This window comes from Caenorhabditis remanei, chromosome IV, assembly GCF_010183535.1.
Source record: "Caenorhabditis remanei strain PX506 chromosome IV, whole genome shotgun sequence".
Lineage (NCBI taxonomy): Eukaryota > Metazoa > Nematoda > Chromadorea > Rhabditida > Rhabditidae > Caenorhabditis > Caenorhabditis remanei.
The window spans coordinates 8,329,944-8,355,740 of NC_071331.1; the positions used below are offsets into that span (position 1 = coordinate 8,329,944).

At 36.0% G+C, this 25,797-nt stretch overlaps 7 protein-coding genes across 7 annotated transcripts; 2 read left to right on the forward strand and 5 right to left on the reverse strand.

The window, feature by feature from the left end:
• Positions 1 to 551: 551 nt before the first annotated feature.
• On the forward strand, positions 552 to 5,634 carry GCK72_012899 (uncharacterized protein; the record flags this gene model as incomplete). Its single annotated transcript, XM_053729481.1, has 10 exons — positions 552 to 726; positions 854 to 967; positions 1,299 to 1,741; positions 1,793 to 1,913; positions 2,097 to 2,262; positions 2,958 to 3,088; positions 3,187 to 3,272; positions 4,791 to 5,102; positions 5,199 to 5,320; positions 5,508 to 5,634. 10 exons carry the CDS (start codon positions 552 to 554, stop codon positions 5,632 to 5,634), a joined length of 1,797 nt encoding a protein of 598 aa, XP_053584253.1.
• Positions 1,255 to 1,767, reverse strand: GCK72_012900 (uncharacterized protein; the record flags this gene model as incomplete). Its single annotated transcript, XM_053729482.1, has 1 exon — positions 1,255 to 1,767. One exon carries the CDS (start codon positions 1,765 to 1,767, stop codon positions 1,255 to 1,257), a length of 513 nt encoding a protein of 170 aa, XP_053584254.1.
• Positions 5,635 to 7,831: 2,197 nt separating the features above from the next.
• On the forward strand, positions 7,832 to 10,262 carry GCK72_012901 (uncharacterized protein; the record flags this gene model as incomplete). Its single annotated transcript, XM_053729483.1, has 9 exons — positions 7,832 to 7,980; positions 8,060 to 8,263; positions 8,395 to 8,585; positions 8,753 to 8,924; positions 9,012 to 9,090; positions 9,141 to 9,344; positions 9,503 to 9,589; positions 9,763 to 9,848; positions 9,992 to 10,262. 9 exons carry the CDS (start codon positions 7,832 to 7,834, stop codon positions 10,260 to 10,262), a joined length of 1,443 nt encoding a protein of 480 aa, XP_053584255.1.
• Positions 10,263 to 12,222: 1,960 nt separating this feature from the next.
• Positions 12,223 to 15,514, reverse strand: GCK72_012902 (uncharacterized protein; the record flags this gene model as incomplete). Its single annotated transcript, XM_053729484.1, has 6 exons — positions 12,223 to 12,406; positions 12,493 to 12,715; positions 12,888 to 13,107; positions 13,196 to 13,300; positions 13,869 to 14,344; positions 15,400 to 15,514. The coding sequence occupies 6 exons, from the start codon at positions 15,512 to 15,514 to the stop codon at positions 12,223 to 12,225; spliced, it is 1,323 nt and encodes a 440-aa protein (XP_053584256.1).
• A 1,627-nt stretch (positions 15,515 to 17,141) lies between these two features.
• GCK72_012903 (uncharacterized protein) lies at positions 17,142 to 17,761 on the reverse strand (the record flags this gene model as incomplete). The annotated part of the gene is made up of 3 exons (XM_053729485.1): positions 17,142 to 17,354; positions 17,406 to 17,594; positions 17,642 to 17,761. 3 exons carry the CDS (start codon positions 17,759 to 17,761, stop codon positions 17,142 to 17,144), a joined length of 522 nt encoding a protein of 173 aa, XP_053584257.1.
• A 2,237-nt stretch (positions 17,762 to 19,998) lies between these two features.
• On the reverse strand, positions 19,999 to 20,645 carry GCK72_012904 (uncharacterized protein; the record flags this gene model as incomplete). The annotated part of the gene is made up of 3 exons (XM_003096947.2): positions 19,999 to 20,244; positions 20,291 to 20,485; positions 20,538 to 20,645. The coding sequence occupies 3 exons, from the start codon at positions 20,643 to 20,645 to the stop codon at positions 19,999 to 20,001; spliced, it is 549 nt and encodes a 182-aa protein (XP_003096995.2).
• A 1,341-nt stretch (positions 20,646 to 21,986) lies between these two features.
• Positions 21,987 to 25,203, reverse strand: GCK72_012905 (uncharacterized protein; the record flags this gene model as incomplete). The annotated part of the gene is made up of 5 exons (XM_053729486.1): positions 21,987 to 22,181; positions 22,698 to 22,854; positions 23,994 to 24,296; positions 24,559 to 24,638; positions 24,739 to 25,203. The coding sequence occupies 5 exons, from the start codon at positions 25,201 to 25,203 to the stop codon at positions 21,987 to 21,989; spliced, it is 1,200 nt and encodes a 399-aa protein (XP_053584258.1).
• Positions 25,204 to 25,797: the final 594 nt, after the last annotated feature.

Sequence of the window (25,797 nt, forward strand, 5' to 3'; positions counted from 1 at the left end):
AGATCCGAATAGTCAAGGTTGGGAAAACATTTACTGTTTCTTATAAATAATTTTAGAGGTTTTCTAATGTTCCGATAATAATCCCAACAGTAGGATAGTTATTAGTCCATTGATTTAATGCGCAGATGAAGAAGCTATTGCTAGTTATTGTCGAAATAAAAAAAGTGATACCCGGTGTTTGCGGACTTAGTGCTAATTTTAATAATTTGTCCACTAAGTCCGCAAACACCGGGTATCACTTTTTTATTTCGACAATATCTGAAACAGTATAGCAATCTTCTGTGAGTTTCAATTTTCCTTCATTTACATTTGCTTCTTTTGTCAGAGATTACAGCATTCATGGAGTGGATAGAGAGAATGTTCACAGAGCATAATAATTTTTATTCACGGTTTCAGTTTGACATTATCTTCATTATAAAACATTCCGATTAATGGCTGTTTCTCAATCTTTGTTTTTTCCTGTTACAGTTACTCTTTAAAAAAGTCAATTTTCTCTTTTATTGTTGCTCCTCCAGCTATCTCATGCAATATACTTACCAAAATTTCCAGAAATGCGAGAGAAACACCTACTCCAACTTCTCCTATTATTCCTTCTCTCTACTGAAGTATCCACTCAACTATCTTGTCATCGAATACCAACTTCCTTCTGTTGTACGACAAGAATCAGAGATCAATGTCCGGAACAGTGTGCAACTGTTCAGTGTGGAACAGAGTTTATACATAATTGTGAGTTTGTTTTGTTAATTTACAAACAAAAATTTCTGTCGTGTTCTGTTTCATAACACTTTTGAAACGGCAATTTTTATTACCGTCAACTGGTGCTGTTACTTTTACCTCCTCAATTAATTTTCAGTATTCTCAACTGACGGCTCACGTAAACCAGCCTCTGTCAGTGGTGCTCATGATGGAAATGCGAATATTGGAGGCACTGGAAGTGGAGATTCACAGAGAGGATTCGGAGGTGTTGGTTAGTTTTTCTTTATTTATTAATCACTTGTTAGAAGATCGATTGTAACGAAATGCTAACATTGAATGAGCACATACATGGGAAACTGAAAATAATATTTATCCACGTGGTGGTACAAACAGTAGGATAGTGCACTCGAAGCTTTGAAGCCAGTCTGTTCGAACTTGAGATTTAATTTTTTTAACTGCTTCAAATACAAATAAAAACGACAAATAATAGACAAATTTGTTTGTTAAATCCCAACGATGACTAAATCAAATTAAATTGATGTGCTGATTCAGTTGAAGCTAACCAACATAGCCTCTACATAACATAGCTTCCTTCATTTCAGACCCCGATTCAACTATAACATCATTCGAGAAACAAGACCAACCTGCTCCACCGACAAGAGTGGATGCCACGTGGACACTAAATTCAAATTCAAATTTGAATCTGAATCCAGGCTCAAACTCTGGAGACGCTAGAGTTGGAGGAGCCTCTAGATCTTCATTCGAAACGATAACTCCTACACCAGAAGTCCCTACTACAACACTACCAACCACGTCATCTGGATTCCCCACGTTGATTCCATTCTCATCGGAATCCTGGTCTACAGTAACCCAAGCTCCACATGCTCCAAGTCTTGAATCTAGACCAGAACTACCTCCAACACCAAGTAGAATCCCATCTCCAACGGGACAGAGTTCCGGGTTCACTGGAAGTTTTGGAGAACAACTCCCCGTGAGAATCCCCGCTCCGACTCCCATTCCATTTAATCCAAGTCCGAGAAGAGATGTATGTTTCTGATTGATTACTAACATTTTCAGTTGTTTCTTGTGTTTTCAGGGTCATTGTCGTCGGACAACACCCGATCCGAGAATTATTAGACCACCAGAGTCTCTCGTAGTCATTGGAGATTACGATGAAGATGAACCTCCATCGGAGAATGCAGTCGTTGACTCACCTCGTATGTTTTTTTATTTGGTTTCGTTTTGAGTGAACTCACACAAAAATTAATGAAATTATGAATAGGTTTCTGAGAAAATAGAATGAACTGAGGATTGCATTCTAGTAGATATGATTGCACTGAGGAGCTAGGCAGACACCAATGAAAATACCTAAAACATATTTCCCCATTTCAAATTTCCAGAGCCACTCGCCCCATCACAACCATCATTCTTCTCTCAAACTCCTCCACCACCTCCTCCTGCTCCGTCAGTGATCAGTAATAGTGGAGATGTATTCGCAAGATCTCGGAAAGAAATCAGTGCGACTCCAAATTTCGAACAACAATCTGGAACAGCTGCCACGTTAAGGTAGGAGAGAAAAGTTATGATGTTTCAGAGGGTGATCAAAAAATTAAAGCCGAGAGTCAATTACACAGAATTGAAAAAATACGGAAAGGTTTTCAGTTTAATCAGGTTTTTGAACCAGAATGTGTTTTAATGAAATTTTCAAAATCATTTGCGTACCCAGAGACTCATCAATTCCCTCATCTCTCCCCTCTTCATTCAACCATCTCCGTCGTTTCTCATCTCGAAGCTCCTCCCCCTCATTTGCTCATTCTCGAGCCCATCATCGATTGATTTGTCGTCTGACAACACCCGGAAGACTTTTATGTAATCGTCCGATGCCACGTCTTCATAGAAGTCGTTACGTGACCCCGCCCAAATATTGGAAGACGTCGGAAGTGCGGATGAAGAATCCGAGTGGGATGAGAATTCGAAAAAAGAATTTCGCGACGACGAGAATTCATATTACACCGTTTATGGGGGAACTCGCAAGGAAACGAAGGAAATTGGATAGGTTCGGAAGTGCACGAGCATGAATTCTGAAATAATGGGAATGAATTTGAGATGGTGGTGACCCAAGAATAATATAAATTACTGAAAATTCTGGAAAATAAAACTGCATGAAACAGGAAAACCAGTGGTGTACGGGGCATGTTGACTAACACTTTGCACTAACCTATCAATTAAAAACGGCACTTAATCACTTATTCCATTTTCAGTGGCTCATCTCATGAATGGAAAGTGTCTATAATTCCACGTGGACAGAACAACAAGCCGACAGGTGTCAATTCAATCCCTCCGTTCACTATTGATGGGAAGGCGGATGAGAGATTCAACAAGTTTTATAGAAGTGAGTTGGCAAATATGAAACGTGGTTGACTAGTTAATGCAGAGATTTGTGAAAACTTAAGGGGTGTTTAAAACTTTAAAATTTATGGAATATTTCAGCCATCGACAGTGTAATCAATAAATTGGATTTGACAAATAGTGGAGATCAGAATACAAAAGAAAAGGAGCCACAGATTAGATTGGAGGTGAGTTTTTACTTATTTCCGCCGTTTCGAGTGGTGGTGAAATAATTTTGAAATAAAGATAGGGACCGCAATGAACGTGGGCGTAGTTATTCATTTTCTTCTCTTGGGACGTCATGGGGAGATTATCAGAATGTTTGACGGTCTGCCCTGAGAGCCCAATACGATAAAACAGAATGAAAACTTTTGACCCCCATGTAATCGAGTACGTAGAATTCAATGAACATACTTTCGTTTCACCCAAATGTTTAGTTTTCTCAGAAAACTCAAAAAATGTTTTGCTTTTTTCAGAAAAATGTCACGTTGAGATCATTGTAGGTCAGACTCGCATCGTTTTTTTACTGTTTCTAGTAGTTCTGAACATACTCTAATAGGTTTTGAAAGAAAATTCAATTTTCGTGTTGTAGAATTTTTTTGGGAGCCAGCTGAACTTCGAGGCATCACATCAAAAAATTTACAGTGATTACCTATATATTTTCTGACATATTGTTTTCGGAAATCTCTTCAGGTAGCTGGGGCCAAGATTTGGAAAGCCGTTGATTCGTAAAATCTGGTTTTTTCGGCGTCGGAAGGCAACAGATTCAAAAAGAAAAGTAGTTTTTCCGACAGTTCAGGTTAATGCAAGTCAGACTCGCATCGTTTCTTGACGGAATCAGAATCTACGCAAAATTTCGATCTAGACCCACTTAGAAATTAAAAAATCCGTATTGTAGAACTTTAGATATTTGATGTTTTCTCTCGAAATATGCTGAAAATCCTTCAAAAAATTCTCCTGAATTTAAAAAAAATCACGCCAATAATATATTCGCCTATTATCAGCGTCACATTTGTGGTCATTTGGTTCAGTGGATAACACGGGGTGGTTTTAATCAAAGGGTTTCTGGTTCGAACTTTCCCAATTTTTGCCAAAATTTGACGGATTGAACGTGAAAACAGAAAATATTTTTTGCGTGGTCAGGAAAACGAAAGAATTGCCCAAGAGAAATTCAGTAGAAACCATGGCTGACCAAAAGATCCTGTAACTTCGGAGAGAGTGAATATTTTCGGGAAAAATTTTGGGAATGTACTTCGATATACCTGAAGAACAGGCCAGGATGGAAATATTAATGGAAAATTGAGTTTGAAAAAAATGTTGCGGTCTCTAAATAAAGATCTCCATTTTCTTAGACAATCTTGCAGATTAGTCCTCTCAAATTTTCATTTTGAGTTTTTGAGGCAGCAAACGAGCTACGCCAGAATCTTTTGATGAAAAAATAGAACTATGACAGAAGGCTCTAAAATAGGCTGTTGGAGAACTGAAATCGTCCAGGCGTCCCACTTTTTTGTTCGGCCGTTCATTTTCATTTTAGCGGTCAATTTTTTTGCGGGGGTCGGTGCGCAAAGAGCGCAAGTTCGATTTAGCCTAACTTGGTATGACTCCGCTAGAAATGGAACAAAAATTATAAAAATTTGCTTTTTCAAAATTCCCTGAAATTTCCTTCCATTATGTTATTACCATTGTTATACAAATGTTTTTCTCAGGGAAACACGAAAGACCTTTCCGTCGAATCGTCTGCAGTCGTCATCGTTCCCCGTACAACCGTCGCTCCAGGTGTCACAAATAAAGTCAGTGTGATAACATTCCGTCCCTTACATTTCACAGCTCCGCCCAAGAATGGTCCACCAGGAGTGTCTCCTCCTCCGGCACCCGGAGGACAGTGTGGCGTTGCACCTGACTTCACACCGTGTGTTAGCAATGAAATCGCCAGTAAATCTCTGTTAGAGTGCTGTAAGAGGAAGAATCTACCAGCAGGATGTCAACAGTTGTGCCGATATGATATCACGCAGGCGGAGGTGAGTTTCAGTTTCAGAACTCTGATAATTTAGACATATCTGATTTAGCAGTTGATAAATTTTTGATCAACTTTATAATATTTTTGAAACTTTCAGATCCGCGCAGCCATGGATCGTGGTCAATGTGGAATATTCAATGTTGCACCATTCTTGGAATGTGCTTCCCAGGGAAAAGACAATTCCGAGTGTTGTCGACATCGTGGAATCGTTCAGAAGACGTGAGTTGTGGAACGCGGACACTACGGAAAAATTAACATTTTTAAAGAGGCAGACCATAAACGGTCAGAGTGAAACTGATGAAAAATGTGCCCAATGACGCCAAAATGAATCAATTTTTAAAAGATACCCCGAAAACTTTTAACACTATTTTGAAACCGTAAATAAGTACACCCAACTTATTTTCAGTGGCCCCCAATGTGAACAATTCTGTCGCCCCACTCAAGGATTATCAGCTCTCGGAGTTCAACATATCGTATGTGGAAACGCAGTTGGTGACATGCTCCATTGCCATCATTCTGGTGTTCGCATTTAAATTTCCACTTTAATCGATTGTTTTTTGTATATTTCAGACTCTACTTGCCATATTCTTTTGTTCCTTTCTGTGATTCTAGTCATTCTACTTTTATCCTATTTCTTTCCTTTCTTCATTTCAACCTGTTGATCTCTGATAACTGTTTTATGTAAATGTAATTTTTTGTAAGCTAAAATAAATTTATATTGATTGAAAATAGGTTTGTTACTTAGAAGTCCCTCTGCAAATCTTGATACTTTTTCTAAGAATCTGATTTTTAGTCACTATTTTGAAACTGAAGTTGGACATTGAGTAATTTGCAGAAACCATGGGGCTATTTGAAAAAAAAAGAATGACTTCTATTAAATTTTGCTGTATAGCAAGGCTGTTGAAAATCGCGGCTTTCTAGCATATCAACTGAAAACATGACTAGATATGCTTTTGACTTATTGGTACAAATCTGACAACAAGGGTTCGACCCCACCTCGTGGCAAAACTTTTTTGTTTTTTGTTTTTGACTTTTTGGTGCCAATCTGAAACCATTTCAGAACAAAAAAAATTTTTAGATTACAAGTGTCTCTTTTCAGAACAGTCCTTCTCCGAAAAAGCAACTTTGGTCTTCAGATTTTTACCAAAAACCAAAACTGATATGAAAAACAGCTTCGACACCAGTGGGGTCGAACCATGATTGTCAGATTGGTACGAAAAGGTCAAAAACAAAAAACAAAAAAGTTTTGGCACGAGTGGGGATCGAACCCCGGTTGTCAGATTTGTACCAGAAAACAAAAAAATCAGCAAAACTTTTTTCAAAAACGAAAAAGTTTTGCAACTTTGAAAAACAAAGCCGCGGCTTTTTCATTTTTTTCTTCTCGCGGCCGGCCGTGCGACAGCCTTGCTGTATAGTTCTAGCGTTGAAATTGTAATCAATGATTTGAGAACCAATTACGAAATAAAAACCAATTACGAAAATTATGAAATATGTTATTTTTTCTACTGTTACGATTTCAGTGGAAATTCGTTTGTTCGTGATATTATATTATTATAATTTGTGACAAACTTACATCGGGTTCTCAAAATTTTTTTCCATAGACTATAGCCATGTAAAAATCATTTCTCAAAATGAAAGCGGTGCCAATTGATTCATTGATTGATGATCATTCTTGTTGACTGATTGAAACCGAAATATGTTAATGTTTAATGTGAGAAATTCACGGATTTGGTTAAACACTTTTTGAATACTGAAAATATTTCAACGAACAATGTTCTCAAAGAAATAAATGTGAAAAAGCTTTAAAAATTCTGCAAAAGAATATCCATATGAAAACATGATTAAAATTGCAAAAAACATCATACAACTTGAAACATAATTGTAACTGCGGAATATTATTAAAACGCTGGTCATTATAGAGGGATGTTCTCGAAGAAGAATATCCAATTTACCAGTTTCTACAACTAACCAATGATTCTTGTAAAAAATCAGAAAAAATATTTACATATTGAAACATGATAAGTGGATCTCCGATTTTTGGAAGTGGCCTAGAATGTTTTTGTTCCGAAGAGGAATCTGGAAAATATGCATAAGATTAAACATGTTCTTCCTTTTTCTGATTGATGCCTTTGGAAAAAAAATAAGCTACCTCTTTTGAGATCATATCATTGCTTTATACTTATATTCTTATTCAAACCGCGAGACAGGGTATTTTTAAAATGCATTATCAGATGGATCTCGGAAAATCTTTAAAATTTTACTCCTATGATTATGAATGTTTGGTTACCATCAATAAGATGTTAACAGAAAAACAAAACATTAAAGACGATGTTCCTAATAAGTTAAGAAGAGTTGTCTTCCCATAATTATCCTTCTGAAACATTAAACATTTCGAAACGTTCTTGCTAAACATCACCACCAACACTTAGATCAGGATTAGCGATAGCCGTTCCGAAAAATTTCAATTTTCTCCTATAGATGAAACATCAATTGATCCGGCGGATAGATAAATAAACACGAAAAAATTCGATCCAGACTAAAATGTTCCTTTCCAAACACCAAGATTGGACAAGATTGAGAATTTTCTTTTATTAGCACATCTGTTTTAACATAAATTTGAGTTCCTCTACTACCTTCTACTCTCCACTGTTTGAATGAAGGTATATTTATAATGATGGTAAAGCAATTCGTATACCATCGAAGAATTATCAATTGTCAGTCAAATTACAGATGACATGTTATCGAAACGGTGTCAAATGTATGCTACTTTTGTTTTTCATGGGATTGGCTGCATTGAATACTTATAGTTATTGGAAGGATAGTCTAAACGTTATGACGGAAAATACTAGTATGCAACCAAAAGTTACTGTAGAACAGAGGTGAGTGAAACAGAAGAGTTTTTAAGAGAATCACACTCGAAACTTTCTAATCGACTAAAAAATAAAAATCAATTTTCAGTTCTATTATTCCATTCCAATGCCCGTATGAGTCCTGGAATCAAATACATCCTGATATTGTCCCAAATGAGAATCTACATCTGGAATGGATCCAAAGTAATATCTCACGACGAGACAATATTTTGGAATCACAAATTCGACTTTTGTCTTCTTTCGTCTATCTGGATCATATTTCAATTACAACGAATTCACAGAGGAGTTATGGGTAAGAATACATTGTGAACAGACTACAATACATATTATGTTCCATTGAGATTTCAAAAAGTTACTGAAACAGATATGTTTTATAAGCTCCACTCACAACCTTTCGGAAGTTTGCCATCTTTCTATTTTCAGCCAAAAAGTCTACTGTCGCTACTACAACTGCCTCCGTGAAGAGATCTCCAACTCTTCGTATCAATCAATATTTTTCCCAATGAATATAATCAGATGTCCGAGAAGAATTGGTGTGAAATATATGTCGATTAGTTTTGATTCGGAAGAGATACCACAAGAACCGATTCCACTTGTCTATAGAGTTTTCGAGGGTGAGATTTTTAGCAATCAGTGTTCCAACTGTACAAGTCAACATTTTATGTTTCAAATAAAGAATTTGAAACCGGAAACTGTGAGAAGCTTCAATAAATTGACATATTTTCTTGATTCAAACTAAATCTCCTTCCCTTCAGCTCCAACTCGACTTTCCATTTTTCAGCGCCAATCCACGAGGTATCAGTATGCGTCGGTCCGATATACGGCTCGGAGAGCAAGTGGTTAGAAGTTGCAGAGTTTATAGAACATTATAAACTGATTGGTGTACGGTACTTCTATTTTACAGTATTCAATATGAATGAGTACAGTCGGAAGATTTTTGATGAGTATCTGAGGTGAGAGGGATCAATGTTTCAAGAAGGCGATTAGTGTTGTTTAGAGAATTCAACTCACTTTTAAGAAAAAAGTTGTAATATTTTCAGAACAGGAGAAATCGAGTTGACCGTGATCCAATCAGAATACAAAACTATAGATTGGCAGTTTCATCTTCTCCAGATTAATGTAATTTCATTGTCTTCTTCCACTCTTCTTCTATTTCTTTGACGTTTCAGGAATGCCACCAACGGAGTAAACATCACTCGAAATGGGTTATAAACGTGGATATTGATGAGAGATTGGTTATTTTGGATGATAAAATAAATTCAGTTGGAAGTTTATTGAGTGGATATAATGATACAGTTGCTGAGGTCGGATTTGCGATTCGAAGAATTCAGAAGACGGAGAAACTGCCGGAAAAATATGAAAGTGATGAGCAGGTGGGCGGAAAGACCATTAAGAGAACTATGTGACATAAAATATTTATTTTTTTCAAAAATACGGGAAACACTTTTTTTTTCTTGAAAAAACGTTATTTTTCATGAAGTTTTAATTAACACTGCCTGAAAAAATAATTGGCAACCCTTTCGTTTTCCAGATAATCTCCAAAATGGAATTCCTCAAATACAACGTGTCTTCTCCAGTTAGTTGGGGTGCCTACAAAACGATTTATCGACCAGAAAAGGTATATATTTCGAAAAAAATAATAAATGAGATAAATTACCAGTACAGTTACTACCTGAATGAAACTGGATATAATTTCAAATTTAGTTCTAATCAACTGTTTCAGAACACTCACTTCATAATCAGAACACTCACTAATCACTTTTGCCTCATTGACTCGTTTATTATTTTCAGATAGCAGCAATGTATTATCACTGGGCGTATCAAAGGTATCCGGGGACAGTGGCTGAGTATGTGAAAAGTGAAATTGCGCTGTTCAGGTAAGACCTTTATTGCCTGAATTATTAAGAACTTTTGATCTCACAGTGTTCAATTTTGCGAGTCAAAAATCACAACAGTTTCACAAAAGTTTCAATAGGCATACAATGTTTCACAACCATTCGTCGTCATTCTTAATTTCCAGACACTACCGTACCACCAAGAAGAATATCCTTGGATCCGGATGGCTGACTGATCCAAATTACAAAAACTTTTCAATTGTTCCTGAAGAAACGAAATTCGCAGAAAAACTGAAGGAGAATGTACTAAAAAAGATCAAATATGTATACGATCAACGGGTTTTGTACTGTGAGGAGATAGCTGAGATACCGTATGAAGAGTATAAAGAATTTGGACATGACATCTTTAATTGTACATTTCGAAAGGAAACTGGTAGTAATAAAAGTGTTGATTGAATGGAATTTTGTAGTTAAAAAAATTATTTTAAAATAAAATGTTCTGTGTTTCTGAGAGTTTTCAAATATGCGACTGAATAGTAACTAATATTACTATCAATCTCTTGTCACGATTAGAGTATTACTTTTGTAAATATTGCTACCTGCCCAACGTCGAACTTTCTGAAATCTACAGTGTGTTTTCTCATTTCTGTTAACCATTGGAACATGTTCACAACGTCCGATAAAATCGTTCTTAGCCAGTGTTCCGAGTGAAAGGAATATGTCTGGACAGACTTTTTTGTCGACACCGAAGATGCAAGTATTCTCATATCAAAGATCAAAAAGACGCTTAGGCACTAAACGTCTTTCGAAATTCCTTACAATTATTGGTCGACTGAAACTGGGATATTTTTTACTGTTTAACACTCGAGATACTTGGGAGGCCGATTTTCAGTTTAATTTGAGTGGATGAATAGGTGAGGCAACTACAGTATGAATAGGTGAGGCAACTACAGTATGAATAGGTGAGGCAACTACAGCTATACACGCGGAAATTGTGGAACTGGAACTTTGTTTTGATTCGTGAGACCTGAAATTCCGAAAATGCGAAAACCTTCCCTGTTCTTGTAATTCGGATCAGTAGGCTGACCTTTTTTAATAAATTTTTAGCACAACAATAAAAAGCCATCCAATCCCAAGAATATGAATACCGATGTCCTGTCTGACACTTGGAAAAATTTTAACATTTTCCACAGATTGATCTCGATCTTGAGATACAAATGTTGTAAAACAATACTGTTCAGTTATTTGAAACGTTAAGATCGGACTTCTTCATCTGCTTTAATTACTTTCAGAAAATAAATCAGTCGATAAAGGAATGTTCTGAAACATGAAACATTTTCAAACGTTCTAGCTAAACATCAACACCAAAACTGATCAAGATAAACAATTATTCCGCAAAAATTTGATCTTCTCGGAAAGGTGAAATACCAATTGATCCGTCGGATACAGGGTGCTCAACCGAAGGTAAAACCGATGAAAAACCGATTTTTTTAACCGATGAAAATCGTTTCTCTCTCCGAAGAATTTTAACCGATTTCTCAAAAACTAAAATCGGTAGGAAATCGATCAACAATCGGAGAAGAATCGATTTTCTTCGATTGTGTTTTGAAAAAAACCGTTCGGTTTCGGTTTTTATCGGTTTAGAAATCGATTAAAAAACCGATTATTCTTCGATTTTTACCGATTTTCACCGGTTTTTTTTGAAAATTCAAACTGTCACGTTTCGATTACTTCACACGTTTTTTTCTATTTTTAAAGAAAATTTGAACAAAAATGAGAAAATATCTATTTTAAGTAAAATTTAAATTAAGAACAGTGCAAAATATGATAAAAACGTGACAAACCGCCGTAGAGTTTGAACTTTCAGAAAAAAAACCGATGAAAATCGAGTAACAATCGGTTTTAACCGGTTTCTAATCCGAACAAAATCGGTTTTCTCTCAGAACAATCGAAGAAAATCGAATTTTAACCGATTTTTCCCTGGAGAAAAACCGATTTCTTTTTTAAAAACCGACTCATATTTTCCCCGATTTTTTAATCAATAACCGATTTTAATCGGTTTTGAAGTATCGGTTGAGCACCCTGGTCGGATAGATAAGTGAACACGAAGAAATTCGATCCAGACTAAAAATTTTGCAACGGCACTTTGTGTAAAAATGGACAAAAAAAAACAAAAAAAATCTTATTTGTAAACTGTTTGTCCGCCACAACATCTGCTCTGCAAAAACTAAATGTTCTTCTGGATTCTTTAAATAATATAGTTCTGAAACTGTGTCAAATTGAGGTTGATAAAGCAGAGTCAAAGTGAAGAACGGTAAGACATGAGATCCTTTTTGTAAATTTCAAATGCATTTTTCAATAATAAATCCTGTCCAAAACAGTGTTCTTCATCCTCGAAACCACACCAGAAAACTGTTTATTGTTTGACTAAAAACAAGGTAACAAGCGCATTTCCAACTTGAAAAATGACGAGAAGAAGGAAATCGAGTCGATCGAAAAACTTGATATAAGTGAGTTCTCTGAAGTAGTCACGATCTTCCTCCTGGATGTATTCACGCACAGATTGCAGAGATTCGTCGAGGTTTTTGAAGAGGTAGGCGCTGAAGACAACGATTATGGGATTTAGAAATGTTGAATTTTTTCCAATGAATGAAACAGGGTTTTCTTCACTTTTTGGCATACTCACCCCTCTCCAGTATAATGAATCCTTTCGGCCGTACTACTTTTATGTCGAATTTTCGTGATATTCCTTGACAGGAACTTCGATGATCCAGTCATTCTTAGGATCCATAACATCCATGCTGGTGGTTTCCATTCACGTGTGTGAGCTCGTTGATGGAGAGTCAAGACGAGAACAGAACAGAGGACACCGATGGCGACGACGAAGATTTCGGCGAGGATGAAGTTTCCTGAAGAATTGATAATATGGGTGTTAGCCAGACAATACAACTATTAAGAACTGGATTTTTTTCTGAAAATTAAATAATAGTAAAGGATTTTGCAAAATGAACTAATAAATACCTCATAAGTTCATACCAGTTTATTGAAACCGTAAATCTCATCTCCAACCCCCCCACTAACCCAACAACGGAAGTTCTGAAGTTTTCGGCATCGCATTTGCCACAATTTGTAGGATAACAGCTGATGACAGGAGTGTAGTGATACCCAAATTGACTCTTTCCTCTCTCAATCCATGGTTAGCTGTCGGTGTGAACAGTCCAAATATACAAACGACAGTGATGATATACGTGGGGATGAGGAGAACCCATACGTAGAACAAGGGACGTCGTTTTACCGTTAACTGGAAAATAATTAAATTATTGTGTTTCAAGTGGGAGTGATTTGTTAAAAAAAAGTTTATTTATCATTAGTATTCATTTTTGACTCACCGCAAAATGAACCTCCGAAAATGTGAAATTCACATCAGGATCCTCAGTTTGCCCCACTGAACTGATGATTCCTTCGAAATCCCATTCAGAGTTACCCTGAAAATCCTGGAAAATAGTGAGTACTGTTTCGAGATCAGGGTAAGGCTAATTATCTTCTTTTCTTAAGTAGTCGTACAGTCGCAATGATGCTAATAACTTGGTTATCTACAATGTTCTATTCTTATGACTTTGATCTGTCGATTTGCGGAAAAAAGGGATTACTACATATTACTGTTTTAAAGATTTTAGATGAAATGTGTCATAGTTTCCGTAGTTGCTTCATGTTTCATTCTTTTTAGATGACAATTTTTTGTAGAATCGCCCACTTAAGGGTTTTAACTCGCCCGGTGAAAAAATATTTTCTTGATGATGTTGACTCATTTCAGAACGATTGGCCATAACTCTCCGGAGAAGGGTCGTACTAAAAACCGGACACCTTCAAAAAACAAGACCTATGTTTGATATAGATCCTCAGCAAAAAAAAACGTTATGGTATAATACACATGCTCGAAATTTCTCATTTTCAAGTGATTATTGAGATAAATACAGTTTCAAAAAAGTTTTAGAAACTGTTCTAAAATAGAGAAAATATTGGAGAGACTTCCAACAGAACATGTAAAATATTTAAACGCACCCCAAAATAAGTTTCATTTGCCTCGATACTTGGTCCATTGACACACGTGACCTCCTCTTTCGTGTAACTCCACGGTCCCATCTTCACCATACATGTCTGTTGATCATACGGGAATCTGTCCACATTCATATCACAAAGATTCACAAAAACCGCGTAAATGCTCTGTCTGACCAGTCCGTCATGCCTCACAGACACATATCTCTCATCTGAATCGATCAAATAATTCGTGTCGATACTTGTGGATACTGTAGTGTCGGGAGTCCAGAGGAAAGATTCTTTGAGTTTCAGCCAAGTCACATTGTAATCGGATCTATTCCATGAAATGAATTCATCCGTCCATTGAAGAATGAATTCAGATGAGAAACTGACGGTTTCTTCGGCAGGGTCGAGAACAAGGACAGACATGGAATTGAGGGAAATATTGACAATGAGAGCTTCCTTTTCATTGACAACAGGGCGGATGGAGTTGTCGTAACCTGAAAAAAAAACGAAGCTATAATCAATAAATCATTCTGATAGAACAGATATGTATGGTATGAAACACGTAAAATCTGAAATTCTGAAAAAAGTTTTTTGAATTTGACACTGCTCTGTTTTACGGTTTCAGCAAGTGCTTTTATTGAAACTAACACAAAAAAAGTAAGTTTTTGCAACGTTCAACTTTTTTTTGGTATGTAGGAGGATAAACTAATGGAGGCCTATGGCGGATTATCAATGATACAATGTTTCATGTTTCATGACCTCAATGAAACGGAATTTTTTGGTGAAAAACTTGATAGTAGTTGACTTCCACAATAAATTGGAACGATTGGAAGCTTTAGTGGGAAATATGATTTAAGAGTGCATCACTATGTTACAGGTATTTCGTTTTAAATCCAGAGTGCAATTTCCCATTTTAATTTCTTAGTTTTATGTGCTTGTATGGACCTTCTCGAGAAAATTTTATTGACTACGGAGCGTTGCCAGAGATTTCGAAAACAGAGGTTTCGACCCTGAACGTAAAAAAACACGGAGAAATGAATAATTGCATAATTGCCTTATTTTCTTTTTTGCGATTAGTGGCAAAGAGTCTGGGTTTCTAAAAGTCTGTAATCGAAGCGTGACGAGACCGTTTTGTTCAATCAATTTGAAAAATTAAGAAACTGCGCAAATCAGAGCCATGTGTAATTTCCAAATATCGTGATTTAAGAAAAACAGTGAAAAAATTATTTTTCTTGATTAAAGCACAATACAACTGTGTCTGCTAAATATTGCTCTCTGGGACAGCCCAAAAGTATAAACCTAGAAACTTTAAATATGGCCATGCGTTAGTGAGACTAAGTTACTAAAAACATGGAAAGTACATATGGAAAAACTTTTTTGCACATTTACAATTTATAATACGATTTACTTATTTTGGGTTTTCCTTTTTTAATGACACTGCGGCATCAAAGTCACAACGTAACAAAACTGATTGTGAGCCGAGTCAGTTCTGACATCAGAACTTCTTGAAACAGTTAAAAAAACAAAACTCGTGAGACAGCAAACCCACCTTGCATAATGACATCCTTCAACTGCTCGGCTACTGTGATTGAATCAACTGCTGTGGGAAATACAGTCAAATGAAAAAACAACACCAAAAAAACATTTGCCAGAGGTGTACCCATTGAAACAGTAAAAAAGACCAACCGATATAAGTGACACCTTCTCATATTTCCATTGAGGGAGATGAGTTGAAACCGAACACCTTCTCTCTCTTCCAATAAAGTGTATAGTATGGGAAAGTGAGGTGAGGCGGGAGGGGGGGGGGGGGATCGGGTGCAATTAGTTATTCTAGACAATGTTTGAATTATTAATGGGAATGTGGAACAGAGGTTTTTATTGTTTCGAATTGGAAGTTTTAGTCATAATGAGAATAATAGTTCAATGTCGTTAACGGTTTTCTTTTTTTCTTTGGGTTATACATATAACGAAAAGGAATTTTTGAATTCTCTCCTCGTTGAATATCTGAATAGAATGGCATCTGTTTTGGATCCGAGCGCCGCATCTGTTTCTTTACAAAATTTCTGTTTCCCATGATTGCTACTTCGAAAAACAAATTTTCCAAAACAATGAATTGAACGTGTGATTCTTTATTTGACATTTGGTAGCCTCCTGGAATTACCTCCTCTTTGAAACACGTTTTGTTTTTCTCCATCATTATTCCTGAACAGAAACAACTATGTAATCAGGTCACTGTTCAAAGAATACACTTTTTTAAACCGGAAACGGGGATTTATTGCACTCCGGAGCAGCTGCTCATCAAACTCTTTCGGATTAGTTTGTTGCTCCTTTTCCCTTGATGCGGCAGAAAATCAACAGATCGTGAAGAGGAGGGTCTCTCGTATGAAAAAAACGGGTCGTCGTCGTTCGAATCCCAATTTGGATAAATGTACTGTTTCATGACATTGAGTAGAGCAACAGGAGAACCAGATGGTATTCGGTGTTGTAAAAATCTACATTTTTATGAACTAAACTAACCACAGTTCACTTCAATTTTTTTTGAGAAGCAGAAGTGTTTGTTTCCCTCTGGAGCAACTATTCAGTAAATTCTTTACAAAATATATACTTTTCTTCTTTTATTTAGCGAACTTCAGCGAAGCAAACAAAGAAAGTGTTTAAAAAACATTTGCACCTACTTTATGAATGCCAGTAGCAGAAAATTTATGTTTCTGGTGTTTTAGAAAAAATTGACTACAGGACTTTTCAAATTCTGAAAACGATTTGTATATTCTGGAACTCATAGCCTCTGGTAGCTTGGATGGTAGCGTTTATTATTCATGGATTGAATGAATTTGTCTAGAGTTCTGTGGAATTACGCAAAGCATTTACCCAACATTCACCAAACCTATTTTGTGTTTTGTGAACTCTTCTACCAATGTGATCATTTCAATAGGCCGGAGCTGTCAATCACCCATTCGTTTCAGTACGCAGAGAACAGATTCTTATCAATTACACAGGAGAGCGGAGAGCGGACACGAGTTCGGAACTGATAAAGTATATTGAGAAGGCGGGTCGAAAAAAAAACATTTATCTTCTTTGCCTTTATTTGTAGTGCTTTTTTATGAGAATCGTTTGAATTAATAAAGAATACTCCTCAATATTTTTACTTTGTTTTCATTTTTACCAAAGAGTTTGCTAACTACGAAAAAACTGAAAAATGTTTGAATTTCTGATAGACACAAACAATGTGGAGCAATAAACATATTTATTCAAACTCAAATTCAATTTAATCAATTCATTCCAGACATGTGATTAGGATCTCAATTGTGTAATATTTCGCCAAAGTTCTCTTTCCTCTCTGAGCTTGCAAATACGAATTCGTTCTTGTATTGTTGAGCTGTACGCTTCGACAATGGCGCGACTGCAAGTTGGGAGGCTCTCCATCACACTGACCATGCAAAATTGGAACGATTCGCTTTCACAATCTGGAGCTACGGGACAAGCAGCAAACTTTGAAAAGTTTTCCTGAAAAAAAAATACTTGTTGGAGTTTACTGAAATTGAATTGACAACTCACCTGACTGAAACAGTCACTAAAATCGTGTGTTGATAACAGTAACTTTACTTTGTATTTCAACTGAATTTCGTCCATTCTGTTCACACTCATTGGACACACAACAGTTCCGACACAAACCAGCCAATCCTCCAACTTTGGAACGTATTGTTCGAAATTTGGAGCGTACCAGTCTGGCTTGAATCCCACTTCCTGAAATTACCACGATTCATGTCACCTAATACAGTTTTATAGCTCACCTTAGCGCATCTCAGCATTTTGTGATGCTCATTTCGGCAATCAATATAGTTTGGAGCGACTGGAGTGGTATAAATTCCTCCAGCGAAGAGGAAAACCAAGAGCCAAATTGGGAGCAGCATATCACGTCAGATGATTGAAAGAGCTGATAGCTGATAGACCTCCCACAAGCCCTTTTATACCGAAAAATTTCATCATCTTAATGGCTTCATTCCACTATTCTGTAGCCGCCCCTAATTTTTTTTTTGGCACACTATTCTTTCACGTGATTGTCTCTCTAAACTCTTCCACAAGTGCCATCCTTTGGATAGGACGGAGCCGTCAATCAACCATTTTTTCAGAACAAAAAGAACACATTCTTATCAATTACACAAGAGAGAGACTGGCACTGAACAAGAGAATGCAAGAAGAAGAAGAGAATTTAGTTCCGACAATCTAGAAATAGTTCACGGGACACGAGAGACGGACAGCCCTCGCTTTCCGGAAAACCGAAAAACCAGAATGTGTTTCAAGAATCGAACTCTCCTGGCAGATGACAGATATCTTTGTGTGATCACACTAAGGCTTGTGCTCTCGGAGCATGTGCCAGGAGTTTTTGAAACACATGGTCTTTTTTTGGAAGAAGCGTGTGGGTGTCATGAGGGAGATGTCCCGAGAAACAGAGCACATTACAACACTTTCCAACCCGAAGGTTTCGAGAAACGAACTTTTTCATTTTGGTTTTTCGGATAAAGATTCATATCCGTCTCTTGTGTTCTGTGAACTATTTTCAGATTTTCTCTCTGAGTGTCAGATTAATGCGTGGGTTGACTCCGCGGTTCCGAACTTCTGTTTCAAACATTTTGGCACACTATTATTTCATGTGATTGTCTCTTTGAACTATTCGACTAATGTGATCCTTTGGAAAAGTGGGAGCTGTCAATCAAATATTTTTTGTACTCAAAGAATACATTTTTATCAGTTACACAGGAGGGAGAAAAAAGCTGGCATTCGAGTGTCGTGCTGATAAAAATTTTTTTATCGGAAAATCACGTAGTGGGAAAGAGAAGTGACAGCAAATACACAAGAATTAAAAATTGACTTCTAAGGAGATCTCGTTTGGAAATTGTGTCGAGTCTTCCTTCAAAACCTGATTGTTCAAAATAATTCGCAATTTTTTGTAAACTGATAATACATGGTTTTACTACTGCAACGTTTCTTCTTTTGAAAAATTTTAATTCCTGGCTGCAACATTCTTTTTTTATACAAACAGTTCACTTTCGTAAATGGATTAGTAATATAAGCGAAAAAGGTTTTTTAATACGGATTCACGTTTTTCACGAAATGAGTTCACCCGGGTCACCCTACTTAATGTAAGATTCGATACGGAATCAAATAAATTAATAATAGAAAACAGTTAAAAATTCCTGATTTTGCATCAACAATTTTTTAATAACAATTAGATACAACTTACTTAGTAAAATTATTGTGAAAAATTATCTAATTCCTAAATTAGAACTTTCTGTTTCAGTAATTTATTGTGAAACAAAGAAGTTGAACACATTATTACATGGCCACGTTCTCTGTCATTTACGAGCAAAGTGAAGCACAGAAAAAACTCAAACGAGTCTGAATGAGTTGGTATTAGGCATAGTGAGTACCCAACCTCTTCTAAGAATAATCGTACACATTTTGTTAGGCTCCGCCCCCGTCCGTCTGAAACCCAGATACCATACTGAAAAATTTAAAAAAATTTCAGATGATGAGATTTAAAAAAATATTTTTAGGAATGAATTATTTGGACTATTATAACACTTTTTGTGATGGGACTAAAAAAGACATGTCACCTTTTGGTAGAAAAATATCATAAAAAGTTCATTTTTGGTAATCGAGCTCAACTTTGACGAATATCTTTTCATGGAACTGCTCTTGAAATAATTCATTCCTAAAAAGATTTTTTTTAAATCTCATCATCTGAAAATTTTTTAAATTTTTCAGTATGGCATCTGGGTTTCAGACGGAAGGGGGCGGAGCCTAACAGAATGTGTACGATAATTCTTAGAAGAAGTTGGGTACTCACTATGCCTAATACCAACTCATTCAGACTCGTTTGAGTTTTTCTGTGCAGTTGTCAACAGTTGGATGGTTGAGAGTATCAGAGAACATGTCTTAAACTTTTAAAAATTCAATATCGTGCCTTCAATGTTAGTCCGATAAGTTTCAGTTGATGATGAAGTCGTTGAAACAGTTTGAATTTTATATCAGAAGGAAAAAAATACGTTCTGTTTCACTGGGTTTACTAATGAAACTGTTTTATTTACATGCTATTAAATTTACAATTACATTAAATCCGTGCAAATATTTATTCATAATTACAGTTTCATGGTGCAGTTTTAGTATTATTCCCACGCTCTTCATAAATTTTTGACGGTGGAATTCCTAACAACTCTTTAATTTCCTTTCTCACTTTACAGAATCTGACAGTATCCGGAATAAATGAGATATAGGAGTTCACATCTTTTTGAGTGCACGCATCCGATTGTTTCATGATATCAGTGACACAGTCGTAGAACGATAGATCCCCACATTCAACCTCTCCTTCTGGTCGGCAGGACGTGATTTCACTCTGCAAAAGAGATCTTACTTGAGAATTTTGAAATTTTGAAAAAAACCTTATCGAGGCATGGGCGTGGTTCTCTAGCCGTCCTTACGAAAATATTGAACATGATTTTGGTTCCTTCGAAGTATTTTGCATTCAACGGACACACTGGTTCTCCAACACACTTCACCCATTTCTCAAACTTTGGAATTTCTTTCTCATAATTATTCCAATCCCTATTGACAGTATTCGAAGTCATATTGGCTTCCTGAAATGAATGAGAATAGTTATATTTATAATGATTTCAGAATATTTCTTACCGATGTACATTTCTCAGCGGCTTGCTTCTCCAGTTCACATTCTTTTTCCGAAGGGTTTCCTGAAACAGCCATCAGGAAGAGCACAGGAACAAATAGTTGTTGTAGCATTTTCATGATAGAAAGTGGTAGGGGACGATGGTTTTATAGGAGAGGCATGATTCATGTTTGTTGGGAAAAAAAAGTAGGCAATTCGGATTGTTTTCAAAACAAAAACGATTTTTGGTTTTCAGTTTTGTTTTGTGGGCTGAAAATAGAATTCTATCCAGAGGTGATATTGATTTCAAAAAACTAAAACCATTTTAAATTAAGAATTTGAAAAGCTTATTATTTTACATCAAAAATTTAAAACATACATTTTTCCTGTGAAACAGCAATTTCATGTTTTATACACGAAAAGTGTTGTAAAAGTTTGGAATCTTGTCGGGATTAAGCTCAATAAGGCCTTTCAACATGAAAATGCCATGAACTTTAATTATTAATCTTGATTCAATCAACAAAAATTGGTTTCAAAATATAAGATTACTGTTTACAAGTGTGATTATCCTGATTGAAATTAATTAGACATATTTATTCACTCATAATATTAAGAACATCCACTTTCTTTAACTGAGCGCAATTATTCCAATAGAATTCTAGGAGTGTTCATCAGAATCGGTTTTGTTGATAAAAAAAATTATTAACAAAATTATTCTGTTTCTTCAAGCCGTTTTACAACAGTTTTAGGGCTGTTTTGACAATAAAGTTTTAGAAACCGAAAATTTCCAAAATATCGTCAAGATTGCTCTAGAATTGACCGAGTATGATATCTCAAAGTGGTTCAACTCAAAAAAGTCGAAAAAATGGAATTGTGTCGCCATTCTTTGGAAACTCAAAAAGGGCACGTAAGATTTTTGTTTTTTCCTAGTTGAGGTAAAGGCCAAAATATCTAAGAAATCCCAGCGTTACACCCTGAGTTATTCCCATGTGAGTGGGAATATTGAAACACTTTCTATAACTGAGCACAGTCATTTCAATAAAACTCTAGGGTCTTCATCGGAATCATATGCCGTTTCACAGTTTTTGTTTAAAAACTTTAATTTTAATTTAATTTATTGACTAAAAAACTTTAATATTATTAATAAAACATTGAGTGCTGCTTCGTTTCTTCAAGCCATTTTACAACAACTTTAGAGCTGTTTTGATACATGGAAAGGTATTTTTTTGTTATAACGAGTTTTCTCCCTCGTTTATAATATATACCGAACAATTCTTAAATATCTTCTCATGGCATTTGGAAGCATCTAAAAAATTTCGACATTCAATGGTATCATTAGAAATCTTTATATCATCACAAATTCATGAAACATTATTCAATAGAATATCACAATTATTGAAATCTCGGGAGCAAAAAACAGAAATTCAAAACCCGTATTCTTAACGAAAGATAAGACAAACAACACTTTTAATAAACTAGATAGTAATCATCAAAATGAATCCAATCATTGCCAAATATGGTTTCAAATACTCTCCGATAATCGGTGTCCATAACATATAATCGACAATGTACCAGTAGGCTTTGAACTGTAATCTTCCCCATGATGGCAGCGTTTTTGTCATTTTCACTTCAACCGTTCCGTTTTCCATTTTGGCTTTTGCGATGGATACCTGGAAATTGAGATGTTTCAAAAGGGTAAAGTGAATGACTTTGAAGCAAATATGAGTAATTTAAAGTAAAACGAAACTGGTAACATTTTTAATTGAAAAACTAACAAAAGTTTGTTGAAAGGGATAAGCCCACAACAATTTCTGTATAGATTTGGTTTATAGCAGACTTGTCACGGGCCGGGCCGGGCCGAACCGAAATCAGGAAAAATCTCGTCCCGGCCCGCCACGGCTCGCTCGGCTCGTTTTGAAACATGTTGAGTTTTTGATTTTTTTTGGAATTTTTTTGAAATTTTTGGAAAAAAGTGAATATGTATGATAATTTAAGCATTTTTACTCTATTGTTTCGAAAAATTTCAAAAAAAATTTGGTAAAAACGGGTTCCCATTTTTGAATCCGGGCCGACCGGCCGGCCCGATTTTTGACAAGTCTGGTTTATAGTAGACTCACCAAAGTTTCTTTCTTTCTTAGCGTTATTTCACCTGCATGAAACACAAAAAACTTTACTGAAAATCTCACCTTCTGCTCATTACAACTTCCATCCTGATTCACAAAATGGAATCCGTATCTTCCCAATTGCATCAACTTTGATCCTCCATCAGTTTCACAGTCCAATTGCATCAGATATGGTGGATCCTTTTGTTCTGTGAACATCCATTCCCACGAGTAGACAACACTGAAACAGGTTGCAATAAGATCATAGCGTTCAAAGAAAGAGATTAACAAATTGATACAAATTAGAAACCGAAAGAATATTTTCTTTTTGACTGTTTCAGTCATGTGACATCAAAATGCTGCTTGGTGAGCCTATACTTTTTTCATCATTCTTTCCAGACTTGCAAGATTCCGGGCCGGGCCGAGAAAGCTTCGGCCCGGATTTGAATTTTTGAACTTTTTTCACTACAAATTTTTGTCCAAAAATTTATTTTCTGAAAATTTTTCATATTTTTCCTCAAGTATATTTTTCAAAAACCTTCGAAACCTACAAAAAATTGTTCTTAAGAAATATTTTTCAAAAAAATCGGAAAATTTTCGAAAAAAAATATTTGAATTTTTTTCAGTACTGAACTTCCGGGCCCACCGGGCCGGGCCGGGCCGGGCCCTAGAAATTTTAACTCCGGCCCGTTGCAAGTCTGATTCTTTCATTGTCATGTTACTTGTCATATTGGTTAATCAGTTATTGTTATCAAACCTATAAAAAAATCCGACTTAGTCAACGGTTGAATAAGATTTCGACAGTTTCAAGTAACTGATATGTAACAGTGTTCGTTGTGATTTTAGTTTGAGTTTTTCGTGTGCCCTCCTACGATACTAGTTATCCTTATCAGGGCTGTGCGAAAAATTTTCGGAGGAAATTTTTTTCAAAGGTTTTTTCGGTGGTTTTCGAAAAATTTTATAACGAAAAATGTTGGAAATTTCTCTCCAAATTGTAACAAAAGTAGTGATTTTTCGATTTTGCCTGAGATGTTTTCTAATTTTGGACTGTAAAAACATGTTTCAGGCGTCTTTTCTTGAAATATTCACTGTTTTCATGCAATTTCAATATTCGAAAAAGTCATTTTTCAGACAGTTTTCTTGACATGTCTTTTTTCGAAAATTTCGGTTTTTTTCGGTCAAAAAGTCTCGCAATTTATGAAGATTTCGAAAAAAAAAGTTGTTCGAAAATTTTGTGGAAAAGTTTTCTCGCGCATCCCAGCTCGAAGCTATTACTCGACTCGATTTCACAAAATTATTTTACCGTTTCCAACTATTTTCTTTAATGAATCGTAAACCTAGTTTAATTATTTGATCATTAGACTGTGCTTGTCAACTCACTTATGCGGAATATAAGCACAAACAGGTTTCTTCCAAGTATGGCACTGCTGAATCATAATTCCCATATCGGGAGTGTACCAATGCGCCAACTTCTCTGACATTCTCTCGAAGAACAACTGAGTGTCGTTGTTGGCTCGAATAAAGAAATTCGCTCCGTTCACCCATTCTTTTCTCATCGATGACTCCTCTTCACTTCCCAATTGATCGAATATCGCATCGTATTCCATGTTGTCTTCGTAGTTCATGTCGAAGATGTTTTTACGCCAGAATGTGTCTTGTTGCATCATCCAGAACGATTTTCCTCTGAAAATGGCTGTTAGGGATACTGTTTTACAATGGTAACTTAGTCGTCTAATAATTTTTAGTAAATGTTGGTTGCTGTTTAAGCTAGAGGAGCTCATTGAAAATTATTTTCAATGAAGCTAGTAAGGTTTGAGATTTCAGAACTCCATAAAATTCTATTTTAATTTTAAGTGGCTTATTGTCGTTCTCGGCACTATTAAAATGTGTTGTCCAATCTTAGCAAGTGATTATTTACTGTCTCATAAATAAAAATCCAACTCACTTTTTGATCAACGCCAATGCCAAATTCGATCTGAGAAGATAGATTGTTTGGTAGGCTCCTTCGGCGAAGGAGAATGGTTTCTGAAATGAAAAAACATTATTTTCCGTTTCAATTGTTATGTTTCAAATTGTTTTCTTGTACGAAAAGTAATTCACGCCTGCAATAACAAAGAAAACTCACATAAAGCGATGGGGTTGGCCAATGGAACTGTTGGATCTCAGGCCATCGTTTCCTTATCGTATCCCTAGCTACCGTATCCAACGTGACAAAAATGAATCTCTCGTGAACTCCTTCCAACGTTCCAGTGTTACACAAAAAGTTGTCAGTCATATTCAACGCGTATTGATTCAACAAGAAAATCGCCGGTGGTCGTGGAAATTTCTTGTCCAATGTCTTGATCAAGTCAGCAAATTCTCTTGACTGCTCAATGGAAGAGAGGGATACAGACTCTCCGTGAGTCTTTACATATCTCACTGCTGTGATTGCATTTTGAGTTTTTCGGAGAACAAGAACTCCGAATAGGAACCAGAAAGCGTAGAATGCGATGAGAGTAAATCGATTGAATAAAAGTTTGTAGAGAATGTTCTCCGTGTTTGTCCAGATGGTGAGGAGGATGTTGGACTTGGATTTTTCCGAATCGGCCATTACTGAAAAAGAAATTGTTGAAGCAATGATGGGATTACATATTCCGAAGCCGAGTAAAAAATATGGAATTTTCGAAACGGTAAAGTCAAAGTATTCTGTTTCTGAATAATATTTTTATTGATAATTTACAAGTTGTCAATAACTCTTCGACTCTACTTAGTGATTCTCAAAGTTCCCTCATGTATTGGATAACACGAGGAGTCGACTTCGAAAACACTTTTGGATTCTGCAATTTTGACCACGCCAATAATTTGTCAAAAATGCAAACGTTTAGAATTTTGAGAGCGGTACAAAAGCACCAGTTGGGATACCCAAAACGCAAGAGGCAGCAATGTTTTGAAAAGGAACAATTCGACGAAACGTTTGTATGATGGAACATGTGCTATTTCAGAATAAAATTTCTAAATTCGAGAACCAGAAATAAAAAATTCAAGTAATACAAATGAAGCAGAACTTTTGTACTATTGACACCATGAATATTATTCAGTCAAAAGTATTTGAAAGGAAGTTTCACAATATTTCAACTTTTCGAAAATTCACAACAGAAATCGGTTAACAATTGATTCTGGGATATAGAAAATTTTTGACATAGCT